Source organism: Muntiacus reevesi, chromosome 13 (assembly GCF_963930625.1).
Source record: "Muntiacus reevesi chromosome 13, mMunRee1.1, whole genome shotgun sequence".
NCBI lineage: Eukaryota > Metazoa > Chordata > Mammalia > Artiodactyla > Cervidae > Muntiacus > Muntiacus reevesi.
The window spans coordinates 27178136-27202326 of record NC_089261.1 but is presented as its reverse complement, the minus strand read 5'-3'; the positions used below and the strand labels follow the sequence as shown (position 1 = coordinate 27202326).

The window sequence follows — 24191 nt, the reverse complement described above, 5'->3', positions numbered from 1 at the left end:
GTCAGGTTTACTCCTGCTTGTGATAAGCCCCACTGGGGGTGGGACGCAGGCCTCAAGGAGCCCAGGACAGGGGCTCTATCTCAGGTGAGGTTCCCAGAACACCCTGGACACCCGATGGAGCCCCAGGTAGCTGTGACTTGGACCCTCAGGTGCTTTTGGGCTCGATGCTCTGAGAAACTCACTCTTCAGGGAGTGCAAAGCATTTCCCACCTGCCTCCTGCCCAGCACAGCCCTTGACAGCTTCTGCCTTGAGGAAGGACTGGCTTGTAGCTTGCAGACAAGATCCATGGTAGCTGCTCTGATCCCATTAGTGTAACAGGGAAGAGCTAAAACTAGACTCCATGTTTGATCTGTTTCTTTGACTTTAATCTTTGTGTTTTATTTGCTTTTATTATTGTAATCATACCTTATGGCCTGTCTCAGGGAACCCTACCCCTCTGCCTGAATATTAGCCTAAAGTGCCTTTGTTCAGCTCACAGGGAGGTGATCTGACCTTGCCCAACTGTTATCCCAGAAGATTTTCTTGTAAGACTGATGGCCCTTTTTAACTTTACTTTCTCACCTCTCCTCTTTCTCTGATTCTATAAAAGAATCTGGCATTCAGACTCCAATAAGATAGTTATTTTGAGACATTAGTATGCCATCTTCTCAGTCTGATGGTTTTCTGAATGAAGTTGTATTCCTTGCCTTAACACTTTGTCTCCAATGTATTATCCTGTCATGCAATGAGCAGAGCAAGCTTGGACTTGGTAACATCAGGAACCCAGGATTCAGCTCCAGAACACCTCCTACTGATATTTTGGTAAAATTCCGCAAGGGTACAAACCCACAGAGAAACTCACACAGGCTGAGCCCACTTGGAGTTCCATGGACCCTTCCAGTTGGGAATGAACTGATTGTGATTCTGCCCTCTATTAGAAATGGTGATTTATGTCAGAACTTTGCTGAATCATTAAAAAGTTTCTTTAAAAAATATGACTTTCTTACTGAACTTTCTGAACTTACTGAACTTTCATTAAATTCATGTGTTTTGCATAAAAAGTTAATACTTTGCATAGGAAGGGTGCCAGCATTGTTAAAATTAAGACTAAGAACTGAGTAAAGTTAACGTAAATAATTCAGTAGGAAGCATGGAAATCTAGTTGGAGATATTTCTACTTAAGGACAACACGTTTAGAAACTTAAGGGTTATTTATTTGTTTAATTTGCCCTCAAATGCAACCATACATTCACATTATTAGATTTTTAATGAATATTAATTTCTAAAAGAAAATTTGTGGTGTTTCTTGTTTTCCAGTGAATGAGGCGGGAGGGAAGGAGACTGTATTTCTCAGGCTCTGAGAACCTTGACTTCTGCAGTAGGTCCTGGGTATTCAGGAGCCCCATGCAGGAGGACCTGCTGTGGATTTTCAAAGAGGCAGCTGTCCCCAACTGGAGTGAGCTGGAGACGGGAAGCAGACAGAGGTGAGGGCAGCAAAGATGGCCTGAGTGTGAAACCTGGTTGCATGCAGGAGATTGCTTCAGCAAAGGGTCTGGCTTTGAGGCATTTGGGGTGTAGCAGGCTGGGTGCAAGAGGAAAGAGGGGCAGAGACACCCCATTCTCTCTGCCCTGGATTCTTCATTCTTCCCTTCGTTCATCTTCCATACCCCCTCTACCCTGCCCTGTCTGAGAGGCTAACCACTGACCTCCATTGGCAGCATCTCCAGGTTCCCCCTCCTCTGGCCTCTGCAGGGTTTGGATATCAAGGGCACCAGCAGGAGAGCAGAGGGAATGAGGAGGGGAAGGCAAACGTTTTCTCTGACCCCTCCTTGCTCAGGGCTCTGGGGTCAGGCAGGTTACCCGTTCCCCTGACACACACACCTGCTACCCCCATGCAGCCAGGCTCTGCTAAAGTGAAGTCCAGGAGCCTGGGAACCTAGGAAGTCTGACGTGCTCTACAGAAAAATACTGGGTGAGGAAGGGTGACTGAGAGGTGACAGAGGGTCAGGGGGTCTCACCGAGGAGGGGACATTTGTGATGAGAACCCAAGTGTTAGGAAACAGACGTTCAAGTTGATGTCCAGAAGGTGCAGGAATGAGCCCGGCCAGTCTGAGGGGCAGTGCAAGGCCTGACAGGTGCACAGCAGGGAGATGGGGGCTCAGGATGAAACAAGGTGAGCAGCCCAGCTCCACCCTCCTCTAGCTGGGTGCAGAAGTGCAGTCTCCATCATAAATCACAGCTGTAATTCCCCATCCTTAACCACAAAATCTCCTGGAGCATCTTTTCTTTCACCCTGTTATCTAATCTGGAGAGCAAAGGTGAGTCCTGAGTCTTCTCATTCCCGAAATCGAGTTCCCCTAAGACTGAACTCCCTTGCAGAGTTTATGATTTACTTCTGTATCCAAAATTTTGTTCCGTTTCTTGTTACCCCCTTGTTCCTCTCAGGATTGATGAGTATCAAGGAAAAGGGGGGACTGAAACCAAGCTGGACCCTCCAAGGGCTTCCTTGGTACAGAAGCCCCTTGGTGTCCCCCGTTTCTTGTTTGTAGAAAAAGGCTTCAGCCTCCTAGGCCTCCGCTGTGTTCCAAAGAGCAGACTCAAGCAGTTACTAATTAGAGAAGTGAGGGAAGAATAAACAAAGGAAAAGCAGTCAAGCAAGAAAAGTAATGATGGCTTAAACACTAGTTCAGTGATAAAGCAGAGTCTTAGTTCCTTCTGGAGGGACACACAGAACAATCTCATGCATATATTAAGAATTGTTCTGCAGAAACTAAGACTCCCATCCAGTGGAGGATGGTGATTACATGCTGACCACAAGCATGTGGACCCCAGACTGGTTAAAACCAGAAAGTTGATGATTAAGATTCCTGAAACATCACCCTGTTACCACCAACCTATCAGAAGAAAGGCATACACGCCTCTGCCCTCACTTCAAACTTTGTCTTTAAAACAGCTTCCCTGAAAGCCATCAGGGAGATCAGGTCTTTTGAACACAAGTTGCCCATTCCCCTTGCTGGGTACCCTGCAAATAAACACTGTATTTTTCTTCGCCACAACCTGATGTCAGTAGATTGGCTTTGCTGTGTAGCTGGTGAACAGACCTGAGTTTGGACTGGTAACATTTCCTTAATTATCAGCATCTGAGAGATGAGAACAGGGGGAGCTAGCTGTGGGGTACTAGCAAGGAGATTGTTGATTTCACGGGAGGGAAACACATGTTTACTCCCTGGTCTTTATCTCTCAGATGCTAATAGTTAAGGGAAAGTTACCAGTCCAAACTCAGGTCTGTTCACCAGCTACACAGCAAAGCCAATCTACTGACATCAGGTTGTGGCGAAGAAAAATACAGTGTTTATTTGCAGGGTACCCAGCAAGGAGAATGGGCAACTTGTGTTCAAAAGACCTGATCTCTCTGATGGCTTTCAGGGAAGCTGTTTTAAAGACAATGTTTGAAGTGAGGGCAGCGGGGTGTATGCCTTTCTTCTGATAGGTTGGTGGTAACAGGGTGATGTTTCAGGAATCTTAATCATCAACTTTCTGGTTTCAACCAGTTTGGAGTCCACATGCTTGTGGTCAGCATGTAATCACCATCCTTAAAAAATTAAACTAAAAAAAATGCACAATATGAGAGTGTGAATCAAGTTTTATTTGGGGCAAAATGAGGACTATAGCCTGGGAGATAACACCTCAGGTAACTCTGAGAAACTGCTCCATAGAGGTAGGGAGGAAGGTCAGTATATATACAATTTTGCTGAAAGGAGGGTACCTGCAACCAAGCACATATTTTTTTTTGCAGAAGGTTTCTGCTAGTCACAAGCAACAGTCATCACTGCGAAGGATTTTACTGCTTTTCTAGATACAAAGAGATACAAGAATTGGGCTCATAAAATTGGCTCTTAGAAATAACTATCTGAAGACCTGTTCTACCAGTTTTCCCCAGAGCACTGAGTGTCTCATTTCTGCTCTCCACCCTGAACTCCTTTCAGTGGATGTTGAAAATCAGTAGCCTCAGCAGCACATGATTTAATCCTTGGAGAGGTAGGTAGCAAGCGCCAATGGAAGTGCCAATTTGTGGCTGACAGAGTCTTCTGAGCACTGCCCCATTCCTGATACCAATTTTTGCTTTTTGAGGCAACACAGTGCAGAGGCATTAATCAGACATACTCACTCTGCTCAAAAAGGATGTTTACTGTCCTGGCAGGAGGGCAGTCCTGAGCCTCCACCAGCTCAGTGTGGGAAGGAAGGAGATGGTGATGCAAATACATGTGAGGGTGAGAGATTCAGACAATAGGTCCATGACTGGTTAACCTTCAGTGACTTAGTAGTCAAGTGTAACTATGTTCTGCTGGCATGAACTGAAGAACAGTGTGAAAGACTCAGTTTTAATTTGAGGTTGTCTGGCTGGAGGGGAAAATTCTGTGACCTTGTCTATAGCTTGAGGCCTGAATTTCTGAGGGCCAGTTGCATAAGTTAATGGCCTGCCTTGTGGAATTGCAACAGTGAATGAATTTCTCCACTGCAACATAGCTCTAAAAATAAAGGAAAGCCCCTGGTAAAGTTTGGGGGAAGGTGGCCATTAGAAAGTGTGTAGCTGGGCCCTGAGGATACAGACAATCAGTGGTGGACTTTTTGCCATGTGCCCACAGCTTGATCCCACCCTCCTGGCACAGCTGAACCACCTGACATGCGCCAGTCTAACCAGGACCCTTTCTTGCCCTGACCATTTGGCCTTGAAGCCAAGAGATTTTCATCTCAGGCTGAGATCATCTCTTAAATGAAGAATATGTTAAGTCTTGGGGACTGAGAGTGTCTCCTCTGCCTTAGAGATGGAGTTGCAGAGAGATTTCATCATCAGAAGAAGAATGATGAAATGACGTGGTGCAGAGGGGTGTGCTGGCCCCTCTCTTATTGAAATCCTCCCATTGCTTGATTTCTATCTTTAGGTTTTCCTAGCTTTCCTCCCATCCCCTGGACACTCCGTCTGAACTGCCCCTTGACAGCATCTAAGTGCTCCGTCTAAATACTGAAGCCCCTCGAGTCCTAGACTTGCCCCTCTTTTCTCCATTGTACATTCTTGCTCAGAACTATAATCCAGCTATTGGTAAACTTTCTTTATAAAGGGCTAGATAGTAACTATTTTAGGTTGTGCAGGCAATACAATCTCTGTTGTGATTATTCATCTCTGCCTTTGTAGAATGAAAGCAGCCATAGGTGGTACATAAATAAATAGGCATGACTGTGTGCCAATAAAACTTGATTTACATTAGACAGACAGCCAGATTTACATTAGACAGACAGCTAGATTTACCTACTAGGGCTTAGTTTGCCACCCCTGATGCCCTCCCATGGCCTCAATACCAGTATATCACAAACTGCTACATCTCCACCTTAGAGCCTTACAATTGTGTATCCAGTGGACTACTTGACGTCTCCTCCAGGAAAGCTCCCTTAACCATGATGACATTAGTGATCACTTACTGAGCCATAAGCATATTGCATATTGCATAAACTACCTCATTTAATTCTCTGGTACTCAGAGTATACACTTTATCCACTGTAATGTAATGTAAAACCACCTCTCCAATTCATCAGACTGAAACCTTACCTCTATCCCTTTCCATTTCTGGTTCCTCCAAAGCCTTCTAAGGGCTATGAAGTGACCCCCAAGTTTCTCGTGTCTGAAATCTGGGGGTCACCCCTGAGTCTTCTTCTCACTACCACAGCTAGTCCAACATTAAATGCTGCCAAATCACCTTCCAGAACATTTCCTATATCATTCCATTGCTTTTTCTCTCCCCTCCGCACCTTTATTTAAGCCACCATCACCTCTCACTTAGATGGCTGTGATAGCCACCTGATATTTTTCTCCAGCTCATAGTTCACATAGTAGTCAACAGGCAGGCATCATGGTGCAAAATGGGGTGATTAAAAAGTGTCTCAGATTAGCGAAAATTTGCAGATTGTCAAGGGAGTAGGGGGAGAGGTACAAGTACAAGGTACAAGTTGATGGACTGATTTTTTGTTTGTTTGTTTGGCAATGAATATTATATTTTAAATATACATCTGGTTCTATGCAATGATTCTACTGGTAGTTATTTACCAGAAAATTTCTCACAAGTGACAAAACCATAGTTAATACTTAGTGAATATTTACTATGAAGCAGGCAGTGTTGTAAAATGCCTTATGGATGCTGATAATTTAATCTCACATTACCCTCATTATGTAACACTATTTCTAATCATCCCCCATAAAAGATGAAAATCTGAGACACAGAGAGGTTAAGTAATTTGTGCATGGTCCCAGAGCTAATAAGTATGTGAGTCAGAGTTTGAAACCATGCATCTAATTCCCGAGCCTGCTGTCAGCCAGTCCTGGATAGCATCTCTCTTAGAGCTACACAAATGAGTATTTTTAGAATTATTCATGGCAGAACTGCAAGAGAAATGAAGTTGAACAAAAAAGCAAAAGCAAGCAATTCTACCAATAGGAATTCTGTGAAATAAATTACAGCAAAATCATGCCATGAAATACTGAGCAATAGTTACTGAAAGTAGTGAGGTCATCCCAGTGCACTGAAAGATTATATATGCATACATGTTACATATGTACACACATATACACAGATCACACACATTCTTATATTCTGTTTGATGTATATATAGAATAACTGAAAAACTATGCATCAACCTATTTTTTTCAATTTTTTTACTGTAGTAAAATATATAGAATATAAAATTACTATCTTAACTGTTTTAAGTGTACAGTTCCATGGTATTAAGTACCTTCATATTATTTTGCAACCATCACTACCACCCATCTCCAGAGCTCTTTTCATCTTGCAAATTGAAGCTCTGCCCATTAAATAATAACTCCCTATGACTACCTCCCCCCAGCCTCTGGCACCTACCATGCTACCTCTGTTATTAGAAGTACTGCTTTTTAAAAATAATAATAGAAGTGAGATTATGTAATTTTGACTTTCTGTGTCTGGCTTATTTCCCTTAGCATAATGTCCTCTGGGTTCATTCATGTTGTTGTAAATGGCAAGATTTCTTTTTTTTTTTAAATGCTAACATTTCACTATATATATATATATATATATATATATTATATAGTAAAATATATAAATTTTCTTTATCCATTCATCTGTGGACAGACATTTAAGTAGTTTCCATATCTCAGCTAATGTGGATACTGCTGCTATGAACATGGAGGGTGCAAATATCTCTTTTGCAGATAATAGTGATTTTATTACCTTTGGATATATACTCAGAAATTATATTGGTGGATCTTAGTAGATCAAATGGTATTTCTATGTTTAATTTTTTGAGGAACCTCCATACTGTTTTCCATAGTGGCTGCACCAATTTCCATTTCCACCAACAGTTCACAAGGGTTCCCTTTTCTCCACTTCTCACCAACACTTGTAATCTCTTGACTTTTGATAACAGCCATCCTGACAAGTGTGAGGTGGTATTTTACTGTGATTTTGATTTACAATTCCCTGAGGATTAATGGTGTTGAGCATCTTTTCCTATGTCTGTTGGCTTTGTGTATGTCTTCTAATGGTGCTCACCTCTGGGAGCTGGATTAATTGATGCCTTTCATTTCTATTAGCAATCCTCAATCTTGCAACTTTTAGACAATTAATTTTTTTTAAGTGGAGTAAAACACTGAAAACAGAAGAGAAAAAATCGGTGAGAGAAAGGATCAATGCCGTCTGGTGAGCTGGGAGACTAATTTCAGGACTAATTTCAGACTAATTTCAGGGGCTAGTGTTGCAGCTCAACAGAGGCTGTGAGTGGAATTTCAGAAAGGATATTATTCAATCTGAACAGTCAAGTGTGTCTCAGCTCCCTGCTAGCTACTCTGTTGTTCCTATAACTGAGCTCCTGCAAGTAACCTGGAAAAGGGTTTCCAGGACACAGTCCTTGCTCATCCAGCACCCCAGGGGCACCAGTGGCAAATGTTGCCCAGGAGGAAGGTGATGCTCTGACCTGGCCCGCTGCAGCAGCACAGCCCCCAGATCTCAAGGACCTGCTGTGATGTTACCTGTTATCACAGCCCCAAGAAACTGATGGTATGTCCTCTTGTCTCTGATTGAAGATGTTTAGCACCATCTAAGGGCAGTCTTCTAAAGCAGCTTCCCCAGTTTTCTGCACAATCAGAATGGGGGACACGTTTGTTTAAAGTACAGGCTCCTGATGTCTTCCCAGATGTCCTGAATCCATATCTCCAAGGGTAGGGATGCAGGGTCTGCACATTTCAGAACAGTTCCAGGTACATCAGGCAAGTTGGAGAATGCAACTCTGAAGCAGTTGCTCTGAAATGTCAGTGTGGTGGTCACCTGGAGGCTTGTTAACATGCAGACCCTAGGATCCTGCCCATGGAGTCTGACTCAGGAGAGGTGCTGCCCTGGAGATCCACATTTTAAAAGTATCAAGGTGATCTGAATGAGGTTAGAGATCAGTGGAATGCATTTCAAGACAGTATTCTGAAGCCACAGGAAAGTCTGCTCACTTTGCCAAGACCATGGAGATACGTGAGTGTGTGGGTCATTCAGTTTTGCCCACAGACCTGTTATTCCGTGATTCTGCTCTCCTTTGTTTCCCAGGGATGAAGTTTCACTGGCCACATTGTCTTGTGTTTCCAGTCTTGTGTCCCATTGGCCAATGGGACAAGTTGCCTGGATACAGGAAGATGGGAAAGGGAGAAACCAGAACACCCACTTCTCTCTGTTTTTGCCACCTCAGTAAATTTGGTTGGCTTCCTGCCAGCATCTTCGTCTTTCCTAAGGTTGCAGCTTTCCCTGCATCTTTCTCTCTGCATCCCAAGATGGCGACAAGTGGTTATGACTTCCTGTAATCACTAAACTCCAGTTTGTCTCACTCCCCCTTGTTTGTTTTCTGAGTCCATCCACCACCAGATACAATCCACTTGGACTGCATTTCCTTCATTTGAAGTATCTTGAGTCACCTTCATGACCCTAACCGGACCATGCCTGGTACACTGTTTGTCTTGTTCACCATGGAGTTTCAGCCATGACAAAATACTAGTTCTGTGAGGCTAGAAGCACCAGTGATCATGGTGCAAAGTCAGACAAGAGGTTTTACTACCACCTTCTCTAAATGCGGTGGAATAGCCTCTGTACCACAGCGATTTCTTTTCCTCCTTTAGTAACTTGATTATCTTTGCCACCATCATGACTCAGGACCCGAGGTTCATAGGAGGTGGCTGGTCCCCCCAACCCTGACACTGATGCTGTGGGCGCTGATTGTACATCATTGAGGATCTCCCCACCCTCCTCCAGGGAGCAGAGTCTTCTCTCTCACCCTCAGAATCCCCTTCGAATTCCATACCCAGCTCTGTCTTAATCATGGGATTATGGCCCATGATGATGTTCATTCACTGGGTGCGAAAACTCCTTACCTCCCCAGACTTCTCTGCTATGACCTGGGTGTGCTCAGCTGTTCAGTTGTATCTGGTTCTTTGAGACCCCGTGGAGCCTTCCATGCTCCTCTGTCCATGGAATTTTCCAGGCAAGAATAGTGGAGTGGGTTGCTATTTCCTACTCCAGGCTATGACCTAGGATGTGTCTCTATATCCTCATGAGTGTCTTTTCTAACCTGATTTCTCTTTAAACAACCCAGGTCTGTCTACTCTGACCTGGGATGTCTTCCCAAATACCCAACTGTGTCAACTCTGACCAATGCTGTCTTAGTAACAGTCTGAATAATAATCCAGTTTTTTCTAATCTGACCTGCGGTATCTCCTTTATTTCCTAGATGCGGGTATTCTGACCTGAGGTGTTTCACTAGTTTTTCAGGTATGTCTGTACGCATGTCAGATGTTCCTAAGTCCCATTGTGTGTTTACACTGACATTGGTTGCTTCTGAAACACCTGAGTGCTTGAATATCTACCACTGACCTGGATGTCTCAGTTTCCCAGATGTGTCTACCCTGACCTTGAATGTCTCCTTAATTCCCAAGTTGCATATACACAGACCTGGGATATTTCCATAATTACTGAGCTATGTTTACCTTAACATGAGATGCCACCCTAATTCCCAGGTGTGTCTACAATGATCTTGGCTGTCTCCCTGTTCAAGTGTGTGAATTCTGCCCTATGAGGTATCCCTAATTCCCAGGTGTGTCTACCCTGAACTTGAGAGACTTCCTCACTCGAGGGTGTTTCCAACCTGACATGGCACATGTCGCTAGTTCCCTAGTTATGTTTACTCTTTCCTGGGGTAACACCAAACTCCTGTTGTATCTGCCCTGACCTCATAGCCCTAGTACCCCAAGTTCGTCTGCTCTGATCTACTTTCGCCTTTCTTCCCCAGGTACATCATCACTGACCTGAGTATTCTTCCTAATTCCTAGGTGTGTTTACCCTTTAACCAGTATATCTCCTTAATTCTCCACCTGTGTCTACATTTTCTTGGGATGCCCCCCTATTTCCTCAAGCGAGTCTACACTGACTTGGAAAGTCTCCCTGACTCCCCAGGTGGGTCTCCATTGACTCAGGATGTCACCCTATATCACTGCATGTGTATCTACTCTGATATGATATGTTTCCCTAGTTAACTCTGGCAAGGGGTCTCTTTCTAATATCTCAGTTGCATCCATCCGGTCTTCGGCTATCTTCCTAATACCATGCTTATGTGTACACTGTCCTGGGATATTCCCCACACCCCCAGCTGTGTCTACTGCTACTGTGAATGGGATAGTTCTGTTTCTTTTTTAGATGTTTTGTCATTAGCATATAAAGACACAGTTGACTTCTGCATCTGATATTGTATCCTGCAACTTTACTGAATTCATTGATTAGTTCTAATTTTGGGGGTTAAATATTGAGGATGTTCTATATATATATGGTTACAGCGTCTACAAATAATGACAGTCTTATTTATTCCTTTATGACTTGGATGCCTTTTATTTCATTGTCTTGCCTAATTGCTCTAGCTAGGACTTCCAGTACTGCATTGAATAAGAACTGTCTAGTCATTTTCCTGATCCTAGAGGAAACACTTTCAGTCTTTCACCATTGAGTATGCTGTTAGCTGTGGATTTGTTATATACAGCCTTTATTATGTTGAGATATGTTACTTCTATAAAATTGTTCTGTAGTATCATGTATTTCTTTATTATCAGCTGTTCCTTCTATATAATTGTTCTATAGGATCATGCCTTTCTGTAATATCAGCAGCAAAATCATAAAATCAAAAATTTATGATTTTATATTTTGAATCTTCTTTTTTCTTAGTCTAGCTACAGTTTTGTCAATTTTATTTTTAAAAAACAGTTCTTAGGTCTCTGCTTTCTCCTAATCTCTAATTTATTTATTTCCATTCTATGTTTGTTGTTTCCTTCTTTCTGCTAACTTTGGGCTTAGTAGTGTGTTTTATTTTTAGAATTCCTTGAGATGTAAAGCTGGTTTGCTTGAGGTCTTTTTTTGAACATATGAATTTGTTGCTATAAACTTCTCTCCTAGACTTTGCATTTTCATTTATTTTAATATATATTTTTGTTTTCTCTCTCTTTTTTCTTTTAACATTTTTAATATTTTATTCCACTCTCTTCTTGCATGTAGGGTTTTTCTGAAAAATCTGATGATTGCCCATCGAGGGTTCCTTTATAGGTTACAATCATTTTTCTCTGGTTGCTTTTAGATTTTCTCTTTACAATAAAACTGTCAAAAGTCAAAGGTAATGTGTCTTAGAGAAGTCTTTTGGCATTGAGATAGTAGGATGGTGAAGCTAACAGTCTCTCCCTGGATTTGGGAAGCTTCAGCTATTATTTCTTAAAGTAAATTTTCTACCTCTTCTCATACTCTTCCTTTTCTGACTGCAATTTTTCTAATATTTGCTGGAGTCCTATAGATCACATAGACCTTCTTCACTCTTTTTCATTCTTTTTTCTCCTCTGATTGGGCTATTTCAAAATTGTTATGCTCTAGCTCACCAGTTCTATCTTCCATTTTATCTACTACTATCTACTATCTATTGCATTTTTCATTTCACTCATTGAATTCTTCAGTTCCAGAATTCATTTCTTTTATGATTTCTTTTTGCTAAATTTCTCATTCTGTTTGTGTGTTGTTTTTCTGATTTTGTTGAATTGTCTTTCTGTGTTTTCTGGTAGAACATTGACATTCTCAAAACCACATTTGTTCTTGAAGGATTATTGTTGCTTTTTGATGATGACATGTTTCCTTGATTCTTCACGTTAACTGCATTTTTGTGCTACTTCTCTCACATCTGGAATAGTAGATACTTCTTCAAACCTTTTCTAGTTACCACCCAGTGGAAAATACTTAATCACACCTGAAATTCTGGGGAAATCTGGGCTTTTCCCCCCACCATGAGTATGTGGATATACTTACCCCACTCTTCTTGTTCCCTCTTATGTCTGAATTCTTAAGCTTTTACATCTTTTCTTAGCTTTTATGCTGGGCTGAATGAAGCACAAGCTGAAATCAAGATTGCCAGGAGAAATATCAATAACCTCAGATATACAGATGACACCCTCGTGAAAGAAAGGAGAGAAGAACTAAAGAGCCTATTGATGAAGGTCAAAGAGGAGAGTGAAAAAGCTGACTTAAAACTCAACAGTCAAAAAACAAAGATCATGGCATCCAGTCCCGTCACTTCATGGCAAATAGATGGGGAAACAATGGAAACAGTGAAATAATTTATTTTCTTGGGCTCCAAAATCACTGCAATGACTGCAGCCATGAAATTAAAAGATGCTTGATCATTGAAAGAAATGTTATAACAAACCTAGACTATATATTAAAAAACAGAGACATTACTTTGACCACAAAGGTCAGTATAGTCAAAGTTATGGTTTTTCCAGTAGTCATGTATGGATGTGAGAGTTGGGCTATAAAGAAAGCTGAACTCTGTAGAAATGATGCTTTTGAACTGTAGTATTGGAGAAGACTCTTGAGAGTCTCTTGGTCTGCAAGGAGATCCAACCAGTCAATCCTAAAGGAAATCAGTTCTGAATATTCATTGGAAGGACTGATGTTCATGCTGAAACTCCAATACTTTGGCCACCTGATGAGAAGAGTTGACTCTTTTGAAAAGACCTGATGCTGGGAAAGATCGAAGGCAGGAGGAGAAGGGAACAACAGAGGATGAGATGGTTGGATGGCATCGCTGACTCAAAGGACATGGGTTTAGAGGGACTCCAGAAGTTGGTGATGAACAGAGAAACCTGGCATGCTGCAGTCCATGGGGTCACAAAGAATCGGACATGACTAAGCTACTAAACAACAACTCACCAGACAGGTCCCTGGAAGCCTGTTTTGTTTCCCAGAAGGTGGAGCTAAAGCTCACATTTGTGATTTTCCCTTGCCTTCAAACCCTGGTCTTTTTTCTGAAAGCACTTTGTGTACTGGAGTTTGTTCTTGCTGCCACACTTGAGAACATGCATAAGGAGCCAGTGGCAGAGTGGGGGAGATGTGTGTGTGTGTGTGCACTCAGTACTCAAGGTGTTGGAGGATCCTCAAGTGAGGTTCTTCCAGAGACTGGAGGGTGGACGTGCTGAGTGCAGTCAGCAGGAACTGCACCCCTTTAGCACCTTTTGACATGCTTATCTGCCTCTCCCAGATCTCCTTCTGTCCCCAGTCACAAGGTCTTGCCTCAGTACTCTGGGTGCTACTGGAGAGAAACAAATTTCTCCAGCAGCATCAGGCAGCAGCTAGAAGCCTATCACTTGCTCACCGATTTCCCTTTCCCAATGGAAGACATCACCTCCAACTAGTTTAACCCTACAGTGTCATTTTAGGAGAGGAAGTGCTGGCAAATTTCCTCAATATCCTTTTTGGTGCATCCAAACTTGTATTTTTCCCCAAAGACATTCTGGAATCCCCTCAGGAAGGCTAGATTTCTATGAAGTCTCCCTTGTCTGTGGGTTTCTGCCCAAGGTGATGCTCTCTAGGTTTTCCCCAACAGCAGCTGAGACACCTTGGACCGGTTAGCTAGCTCCTGCTGATTTCACAGCGCATACGTGATGCACAGTTGGATGACACTCCTCCTGGATCCTTTGGTGTATGATGCTATATCCCACACCTCCTAGAAGCACTTTTGTTTGTGATGGATGCCTGATTAGATGTTTTAAAAGAGGGACAAGAAGGACCAATGTCTTATGCTGCCAAGATGCTCTGAATAACTTTCTAAGATTTCAGATATGTCTAAAATAACCTGGAAAAAAAGAAAATAAAATATTTTCCCTAGTTCCCCTCTGGTGTGTGCTCTTGGTTTGTTCTGTTTACCTAACACCTCATGTATGTCCACCCTGACCTGAGATGCCTTCCTGTTTCTAGAGGTGTGGCCACACCAATCTTACATGTCTTCCTAACCACTGAGGTCTGTCTGTTCATAACTGGGGTATTTGTCCAATTACACAGATGTGTAATTGTCCAATTACACTGAACAGGGATGTCCTCCTAGAACCCCAGGTATGTATAACCTGAACTTGGATGTGTTCCTAATTTTGCAGGTGTATTCACATTGACCTGTGAAGTCTGATTCCCCATGTGTGTCTTCCCAGAGTTGGGATGTCTCCCTGGTTTCGCAGGTATGTCTATCTTGACCTTCTATGTCCACATAAAACCCTAGAAGAAGGAAATCTCCCTAATTCACATGCCTCTAATCTGACCTTAGATGTCACACTAATTCCCCAGTTATGCGCATGCTAAGTCACTTAGTCATGTCTGACTCTTTGCAACCCAATGGATCATAGCCCACCAGGCTCCTCTGTCCATGGGACTCTCCAGGCAAGAATACTAGAGGGGGTTGTCACGCCCTCCTCCAGAGGATCTTTCCAAACCAGTGATTGAAACTGAGTCTCCTGCGGCTCCTGCATTGCAGGCGGATTCTTTACACTGAGTCACCAGGGAAGCCCCACCTTGAACTATTGTGCCTGTTTAACTGCCCAGGTGTGTCTAACTCCAACTGTGACATCTCTAACACCAACTGTGACGTCTCTAACACCAGCTGTGACATCTGTAACACCAACTGTGATGTCTCTAACACCAACTGTGATGTCTCTAACTCCAACTGTGACATCTCTAACGCCAACTGTGACGTCTCTAACTCCAACTGTGACATCTCTAACACCAACTGTGACGTCTCTAACACCAGCTGTGACGTCTCTAGCTCCAACTGTGACGTCTCTAACACCAACTGTGACGTCTCTAATACCAGCTGTGACGTCTCTAACTCCAACTGTGACGTCTCTAACGCCAACTGTGATTCTCTAACGCCAACTGTGATTCTCTAACACCAACTGTGACATCTCTAACACCAACTGTGACGTCTCTAACTCCAACTGTAACGTCTCTAACACCAACTGTGACGTCTCTAACTCCAACTGTGATTCTCTAACACCAACTGTGACGTCTCTAACACCAACTGTGACGTCTCTAACTCCAACTGTGACGTCTCTAACTCCAACTGTGACGTCTCTAGCTCCAACTGTGACGTCTCTAACACCAGCTGTGACGTCTCTAACTCCAACTGTGACGTCTCTAACTCCAACTGTGACGTCTCTAACACCAACTGTGACGTCTCTAACTCCAACTGTGACGTCTCTAACACCAGCTGTGACATCTCTAGCTCCAACTGTGACGTCTCTAACACCAGCTGTGACGTCTCTAACACCAACTGTGACGTCTCTAACTCCAACTGTGACGTCTCTAACACCAACTGTGACGTCTCTAACTCCAACTGTGACATCTCTAACACCAACTATGACATCTCTAACGCCAACTGTGACATCTCTAACGCCAACTGTGATTCTCTAACACCAACTGTGACATCTCTAACGCCAACTGTGATTCTCTAACACCAACTGTGACATCTCTAACACCAACTGTGATGTCTCTAACTCCAACTGTGACGTCTCTAACACCAACTGTGACGTCTCTAACACCACCTGTGACGTCTCTAACACCACCTGTGACGTCTCTAACACCAACTGTGACGTCTCTAACACCAGCTGTGACGTCTCTAGCTCCAGCTGTGACGTCTCTAACTCCAACTGTGATGTCTCTAACACCAACTGTGACGTCTCTAACTCCAACTGTGACGTCTCTAACACCAACTGTGACGTCTCTAACACCAACTGTGACGTCTCTAGCTCCAACTGTGACGTCTCTAACACCAGCTGTGACGTCTCTAACACCAGCTGTGATGTCTCTAACTCCAGCTGTGACATCTCTAACACCAGCTGTGACATCTCTAGCTCCAACTGTGACGTCTCTAACACCAACTGTGACGTCTCTAGCTCCAACTGTGACATCTCTAACACCAGCTGTGACGTCTCTAACACCAGCTGTGACGTCTCTAGCTCCAACTGTGACATCTCTAACACCAGCTGTGACGTCTCTAATACCAACTGTGACATCTCTAACACCAGCTGTGACATCTGTAACACCAACTGTGACGTCTCTAACACCAACTATGACGTCTCTCTAACACCAACTGTGACGTCTCTAACACCAACTGTGACGTCTCTAACTCCAACGGTGACGTCTCTAACTCCAACTGTGACGTCTCTAACTCTAACTGTGACGTCTCTAACACCAACTATGACATCTCTCTAACTACCCAGGTGTTTCTACCCTGAATCAAGGTATCTCATTAGTTACCCAAGTGTGTTTACCTGACATGGGGTATCTCCCTGATTTCCCAGGTATACCTACACTAAACTGAGTTGTCTAATCCCCCAAGTGTCCCCACTTTGGCTTGAGGTGTTTCGCTCTTTCATCAGCAACGTCTACCCTAATACCTACGTTGTCACTCACTTGGGCAGAAACCCACAGACAAAGGAGACTTTGTAGAAGTCTAGCCTTCCTGAGGGAAGATTCTATTATTATTATTCTATTGTATTATCTGTGGGGGAAAATACACATTTGGATGCACTGAAATGGATAACAGGAACTTTGCCAGCATTTCCCTTCCCCTACAGGCCAGGGGTGCCTCTACGGTCTCATGGGGAATCTAATGCAAACTGAAAATACCACTGCTTCCCCAGTGTTTCATTTCTACTCTGACTCCCCAGTTCCCTAGGAGTGTCTACTCTTACATAGGATGTCGCCCTCAAGTTTAGGGTTGTTTATTTTTTAATCACAACCTGAGATATATCATTTATCTTTCACTTACATTTACTGTGAATTTGGATGTCTCCCTAAAACCCTAGGAGTGTACAACCTGACACACGATCTCTCTTTCCCCAGGGGAAGCTACCATGACCCAGTATGTCACCTTCATTCCTCAAGTATTTCTACACTGACCTGAAGTCTCTATGTTTCCTCAAGTTTTTCTACTTTTTCTTTAGTTGTTTGATGTATATTTTATTTAACCATTTAAACATTGGGTTATTTTAGTTTACAGGCGCATGAGTCCTCAGATTGCTTGTAAATTTCAGGACTTCTTGAATTACATTCACAGAGAGATGGAAGACCATCTTCACCACCAGCTTTACCAGCATCACCTTGACCCAAAAGAATTGCCCTCCTCCTCAAAATTCATTACCATTTTATGCTTTTCTTTCAGTACAATTTCAATAATTGAAAATTCCACAGGGAATATGAAGTTTATCTGCTGGTCTTGGAGAGTCTCCTAAAGAGCTAGTACAGCTGTGGCTCATCCTGGAGACATAGACACTGGGGCCAGACACATTGGGGAACATTCCATCATGTGAACACCGCTAATGTATACTTTAAACTTGAGTATCTCCCTAAGTGCCCGGCTGTCTCTACTCTGCTCGAGGACTGCCGTTCAGTTTCTAAGTAGTGCCCAGCTCTTTGTGACACCATGGACTGCAGCATGCCAGGTTCTTCTGTCCTCCACTGTTTCCTGGAGTTTGCTCAAGTTCATGTCCATGAGTCAGTGATGCCATCCAACCATCTCATTCTCTGCCACCACTTTCTTTCTTTGCCTTCTATCTTTCCCAATATCAGCATCTTTTCCAATAAGTCAACTCTTCACATCAGGTGGCCAAAGTACTGGGGCTTCAGCATCAGTCCTTCCAGTGAATATTCAGGACTGATTTCCTTTAGACGTGAATGGTTTTATCTCCTTGCTCCAAGGGACTCTCAAGAGTCTTCTCCAGCACCACAGTTTAAAAGCATCAATTCTTCAGCACTCAGCCTTCTTTATACTCCAACTCTCACATTCATACATGACTACTACCTTTGACTGTACAAGCCTTGTCAGTAAAGTGATGTCTCTGCTTTTTAATACTGTCTAGGTATGTCACAGCTTCCCTTCCAAGGAGCAAGTGTCTTTTAATTTCATGGCTGCAATCACCATCTGAAGTGATTCTGGAGCCAAAGAAAATAAAATCTGTCACTGCTTCCACTTTTCCCCCTTGTTATTTGCCATGAAGTGATGGGACCAGATGCTATAATCTTAGTTTTTTGAAAGTTGAGTTTCAAGCCAGCTTTTTCACTCTTTTTCAACCTCATCAAGAGAATCTTTAGTTCTTCTTCACTTTCTGCCATTAGAGTGGTATCATTGGCTTATCTGAGGTTGTTGATATTTCTCCCAGCAGTCTTGATTCCAGCTTTTACTTCATCCAGCCTGGCATTTTGCATGATGTACTCTGCATAGAAATTAAATAGAAAGTGTGCCAGTATACTGTCTTTTTGTATTCCTTTCCCAATTTTGAACCAGTTTAGTTGTTCCATGTCTGGTTCTAACTGTTGATTCTCAACATACATACAGCTTTCTCAGGAGGCAGGTAAGGTGGTCTGGAATTCCCACCTTTTTAAGAAATTTCCACAGTTTGCTGTGATCCATACAGTCAAAGGCTTTAGCAAAGTCAATGAAGCAGAAGTAGGTGTTTTTCTGGAATTCTTTTGCTTATTCTATGATCTAATGAATGCTGGCAATTTGATCTCTGGTTCCTCTGCCTTGTCTAAATCCAGCTTGTACATCTGGAATTTCTAGGTTCATGTACTGCTGAAGCCCCTTGAAGGGTTTTGAGCATAACCTTGCTCGTATGTAAAATGAGCTCTATTGTATGGTAGTTCGAACATTTTTTGGCATTACCCTTCTTTGAGGTTGGAATGAAAACTAACCTTTTCCAGTCCTGTGGCCACTACTAAGTTTTCCAAATTTGCTGACATACTTAGTGCAGCACTTTAACAGCATCTTATTTTAGGATTTTAAATAGCTCAGCTGGAATTCCATCACCTCCACTAGCTTTGTTCATATTAATGCTTCCTAAGGCCCACTTGGCTTTATATTCAAGGATATCTGGCTCTAGGTGAGGGCCCACACCATTGTGGTTATCCAGGTTATTAAGACTGTTTTTGCATAGCTCTTCTGTATATTGTTGCCACTTCTTCTTAATCTCTTCTGCTTCGGTTAGGTCCTTACCGTTTCTGTCCTTTATCGTGCCCATCCTTGCATGAAATACTACTTTGATATCTCCAATTTTCTTGAAGAGATCTCTAATCTTTTACAGTCTATTATTTACCTTCATTTCTTTGTGTTGTTCATTTAAGAAGACTTTCTTATCTCTCCTTGCTATTCTCTGCATTCGATTTGGTATATCATCAAGGATGCCTCCCTACTTATCAGGTTCAGATTATATACACCAAGGTATCCTGCTTAATAACTCAGGTGTGTGTACCCCTACCTGAAATGTCTGTCTTTTTCCCAAGTGTGACAACTATTACCTGGGTGTCACTTCAATTCTACAGGTTTGTCTACACTTAATGGAGATTTCCCAGTTATGTCTACATTCGCTTTGGATGTCTCCATAGTTCCCAAGGTTTATTATGACCTAGAATTATGCCTACATCCCAATTATGTCCACCCTGACTTTTAATTCTCTCTAAATTCCAAATATTGCTATTCCTACATGGGAGGCATGCCTTGTTCCCCTAGTGTGTCTGCCCTGACATAGTATTTCTGCCTAATTCACCAAATGTGTCTAGTCTGATCTGAGATTTTGACCTAGTTGCCCAGGAGGCCTACCTTTACAGGTTATGTCTCCAAAATTCCCCAGGGCTGTCCAATTGACACTCATTACCTTATCTAACAGACCTTATCTATAGTAGAACCCCTATAATTACAACAAGGATCTATGAGCTCTTTAGCCAGTTTTATTAGACAATGGCATGAGTGTTCAGTCAATCAGATATGTCCAGCTGTTTGTGACCCCATGGACTGGAGCCTGCCAGACTTCTCTGTCCATGGGATGTTCCAAGCAAGAATATTGGAGTGGGTTACCACTAGACTATTTATTATCTGGACAAGAAGAAATATACATTATTACTAATATTAATACAATATGTCTTGCCTATTTAAATAACTCAGAAAGAAAATTGAAACCCAGTTAAACATTATGCAAATAATATAGCTTGACTTGTAAAAGCAAAAACTGAACCTGATGAAAACCCCTTTTGATCTTTTTAATTGGTTAAATTTGGGCAAATGGGCACCTTGGTTTGGGGATTTTTCCAAACACTTGATATTATCCTCCTATTAATCGTATTAAAAATGTCCCTTATGTATTGCATTTTCTCATGTATCTTCAGTGGTTTTCAGCAGCCATTGACTAATCAAATGATCTCTGTGTGAATTGAGCAACCATAGCTATATGAGCAAGTATCATCCGAAGATTGTTATACACCTGAAATTAACACAACATTGGCAATCGACTATACTCCAATATAAAATAATTTTTTAACTAAGAAAAAAGAATCATCAGAAAAACCTACTGAGATTCTGATTCATGGTCTTCAGATGTCCACAGGAAAAGGAACAAGTGGTGGCCAAAAATAATGCAAAATAGTTGGCCACTTTTGATTCAGTGAAGAGAATGATCAAAAGCAGTGGTGGGGTGGGGGAGTTGTTTTTTAAAAAAGGAAAGAAAGAAAAGAGGGAAAGAAAAAATAGAGGATGCAGTTTGAATATACCCAAAGACCAAAGACTCATAATTGCCTAACCAAAACTTTAAAGTGTCCTAATTACCAAAATGCTGACTCTGATTTTAAACAAAACATAAGCTTCTTCATGTCAGCACGCCATTACAGTTTTCAAGCTAATCAGCTACAGTCAAGTGAGTTCCTGTAATAAAAGGAATGTGAGTCTCTAGTGTGCGCATGTTCAATTGCTCCATCAGATCTGACTTTTTGCGACCCCACGGACTGTAGCCCACCAGACTCTTTAGTCCATTGAATTTCCCAGGCAAGAATGCTGGACTCTTTAGTAAGAACACACAGACTCTTTAGTCCATTGAATTTCCCAGGCAAGAATACTGTTGGTTCAGAGTAGACAAACCCAATACTGGGTTGCCATTTCCTCCTCCAGGGCATCTTCCCCACCCAGGGATTGAAGCTGTGTCTCTTCAGTGTCCTCCACTGACTGGTGGATTCTTTACCATTGCGCCACCTGAGAAGCCAACTTAAGTTTCCAGTAACGAAGCACAAAGGAAAACAGTGACCTTGCATGTTCACGCCTTATGAGCTGGGCTGCACTGCCAAGAGCCGACAGTCTTAGCTACCTTCAGTTTGGATGTTTTCCTGTTCCTCTGAGTTTGTTTCTCACTCAATGAAATATTCATATCAAAGAAAGCTCTATGAATTTTCTTTTGATAATAGACACACATACAGTATTAGAGAGACATTCAGTGAAGCAGGGTGTCACTATGAGTCAGAAAAGACACATGTGGGGAACTAAGGAGACATCCTACAATAAAGAAGGCATGCCTGGGAAACTAAAAGAGACATCAAAGGTGAGAGCGGACAAGCCCATGGTATTAGAAAGATATCCAAGGATATCCAAAGATATCCAAAGCAATCACACCTAAGGAATTAGGGCGGCCACTCAGAACAGAGTAGATGTAACTAGGGAGTTAGGGTGATACTCCAAGGCAGAGTTGGAAAGCCTTAAGAAATAGAAAGATAGCAAAGGTTAGGGTAGAAGCTCATGGAGAATAAGTGTGACATTCCACATCAGTGTAAACAAGCTTGGGAACCAGGGAGATATACCAGTTCAGTGTAGATAAACCTGAGGAATGAAGGAATATCTCGAGTTAGTATAGACCCACCTAGGAACTAGGGTGACATCCCTGAGCAGAAAAGACACACTTGGGGATTTAAAGAGACGTCTGAAGTTAGAGTAGAGACATGGGAAAATAATGACAACTTCCAGGAAAAGATAGATATAACTTGTGAATCAGGGAGAGAATTCAGCTCAGAGTAGTTACACCTGGGAAATTAAGTTGGCATCCCTGGTCATGGGTGATGTCTCAGGGGAGCACAGGAAACATTCTTTATCAGGGAGGACACACTTGGGGAATTGGTGAGACATAACAAGCCACAGATGACATACTCTGAAAAAATAGATTTCAGAGATCAGGGTGGGCACACAAAGGAACTGAAGCAACATTCTGGATCAAGGTAGACATCCCTGAGAATAAGTGTGACATCCCAAGTCAAGGTGTATGCCTTAGCATACAAGGTGTAGACATAGCAAGTCAGCATAGATACATCTAGAGAATTAGGAGACACCCTAGATATGAATAAGTACACCTTGGGAATGAGGGATATCAGTATAGACAGAGCTGGTAAATTAGAGAAAGCTGTCATGTCAGTGTAGACAATGTAATTAAGAACTCCCAAGTAAGAGTAGACAAACGTGTGTAGTTATAAGGATGGCCCAGGTCAAGGAAGATTCACATGGGGAATCAGACATTCCAAGTAAGTGTAGAAATACACTTGAATTATGAGGGGTGAATTATGAAGGCACCTGAAGTAAGAGTGGACACTTTGGGAAATATAGGGACCTACCAAGTCAGAGTAGACAACTAGACTCTTAGGGAGACATACCAGGTCAAGGTAGACACAACTGGGGAATTGGGAATCCATCCTAACTCATATGAAACAAGATGGGAATTAGGGAGATATTTCATGTAAGTACAAACACACTTTAGGTATTAAGGAGCTGTCCCAGGTCTATTTTACATACCTGGGGAGGAGGGAAGACCATCCAAGTCAGAGAAGATACACTTTGGGAATCTGAGAGATGTCCCAGGTGACTGTGGACATACTTGCTGAACTGGGGTGAATCCCCATGTCAAAATGCACATGTTGGGAATTAGGAAGATATTCTAGGTCAGTAGACATACATTTGGAATTAGGCAGACATACCTGTTCAGAGTAGACAAACATTAGGATTTAGGCAGAAATCTCAAGCCAGGATAGACAAGTGTAGGAAGTGAGAGAGACATCCTCATCTGGGAATTAGGGCACACGTGGGAATTAGGGACAAATTAGGAGAGTTTAGACACACCTGTGCTAAGGGAGACACTCTCAGGTCAAGATAGACAAACCTGAGGAATTATGGAGACACCCCAAGTTTGTGAAGACTCGCCTGGGAATCGGGGTGATATTCCAGGTAAGAGAAAATACCTGAGGAATTAGAGTCATCTCCTGTCATAGTAGACACCCTTGAGATATTAGAGAAACACTCTCTAAATGGACACAACTAGGGAAGAACAGTTCAGAACAGAAGTTCAGAACAGAAACACTTATTTAAGATGGTGTCAATCGACTTAGAATGTATGCATGAGATAGTGGGTAGTCATCCACATTGTAAGAAGACACATCAGAAAAAAGAGAGAAAAAATTACCCATTGGGGTATACCCACACAGGAAATACACATAGCACATGGACTGAAGGAAGATATTTGAAGAAAATATGAGAATATGATAAACAACAAGTTCATGTCTCACTGTATTGAGTCTATTCAAATCAATAAGAGGAAGATTTCTATGAGAAAAGAGAGAGCATAAAAATGATATAAAAAATAAGATATGCATATAAACAAGCCAGCTGCCAAAAAATCCTGCATCTCTTATGATCAGAGTCACACAAGTGAAAGAAAATACTTTGTGTTCACTGGGTTTAGCAAAGAGTAAAACCACTGTAATAACTTTCGCCGACAAGGATCCAGAGAATGTCACCCTCCCGTCTCCCCCAGGTTGGGGAAGGGTCTGATGGAGAGCTCTTCTCTGGGGTAGTTTGATGACAGGTATCAAGTCTTCAAGTTGGCAAATGAATAAGTTCCCACAAGGACCAGCTCACAGGACAAGTGTACAGGAGTTTCCACCAACAACGTTTATGCTGGAGGCATGTGGACCACAAATAAAGCTCCAGTAAGAGAAACATGGGTTTTACA

At 42.4% G+C, this 24191-nt stretch overlaps 1 protein-coding gene across 1 annotated transcript; it reads left to right on the top strand.

The window, feature by feature from the left end:
* The first annotated feature begins 1384 nt into the window (after positions 1-1384).
* LOC136145470 (uncharacterized) lies at positions 1385-17244 on the top strand. Its single transcript, XM_065903794.1, has 4 exons — positions 1385-1464; positions 15461-15817; positions 15990-16518; positions 17230-17244. The coding sequence occupies exons 1-4, from the start codon at positions 1385-1387 to the stop codon at positions 17242-17244; spliced, it is 981 nt and encodes a 326-aa protein (XP_065759866.1).
* The last annotated feature ends 6947 nt before the right edge of the window (positions 17245-24191 follow it).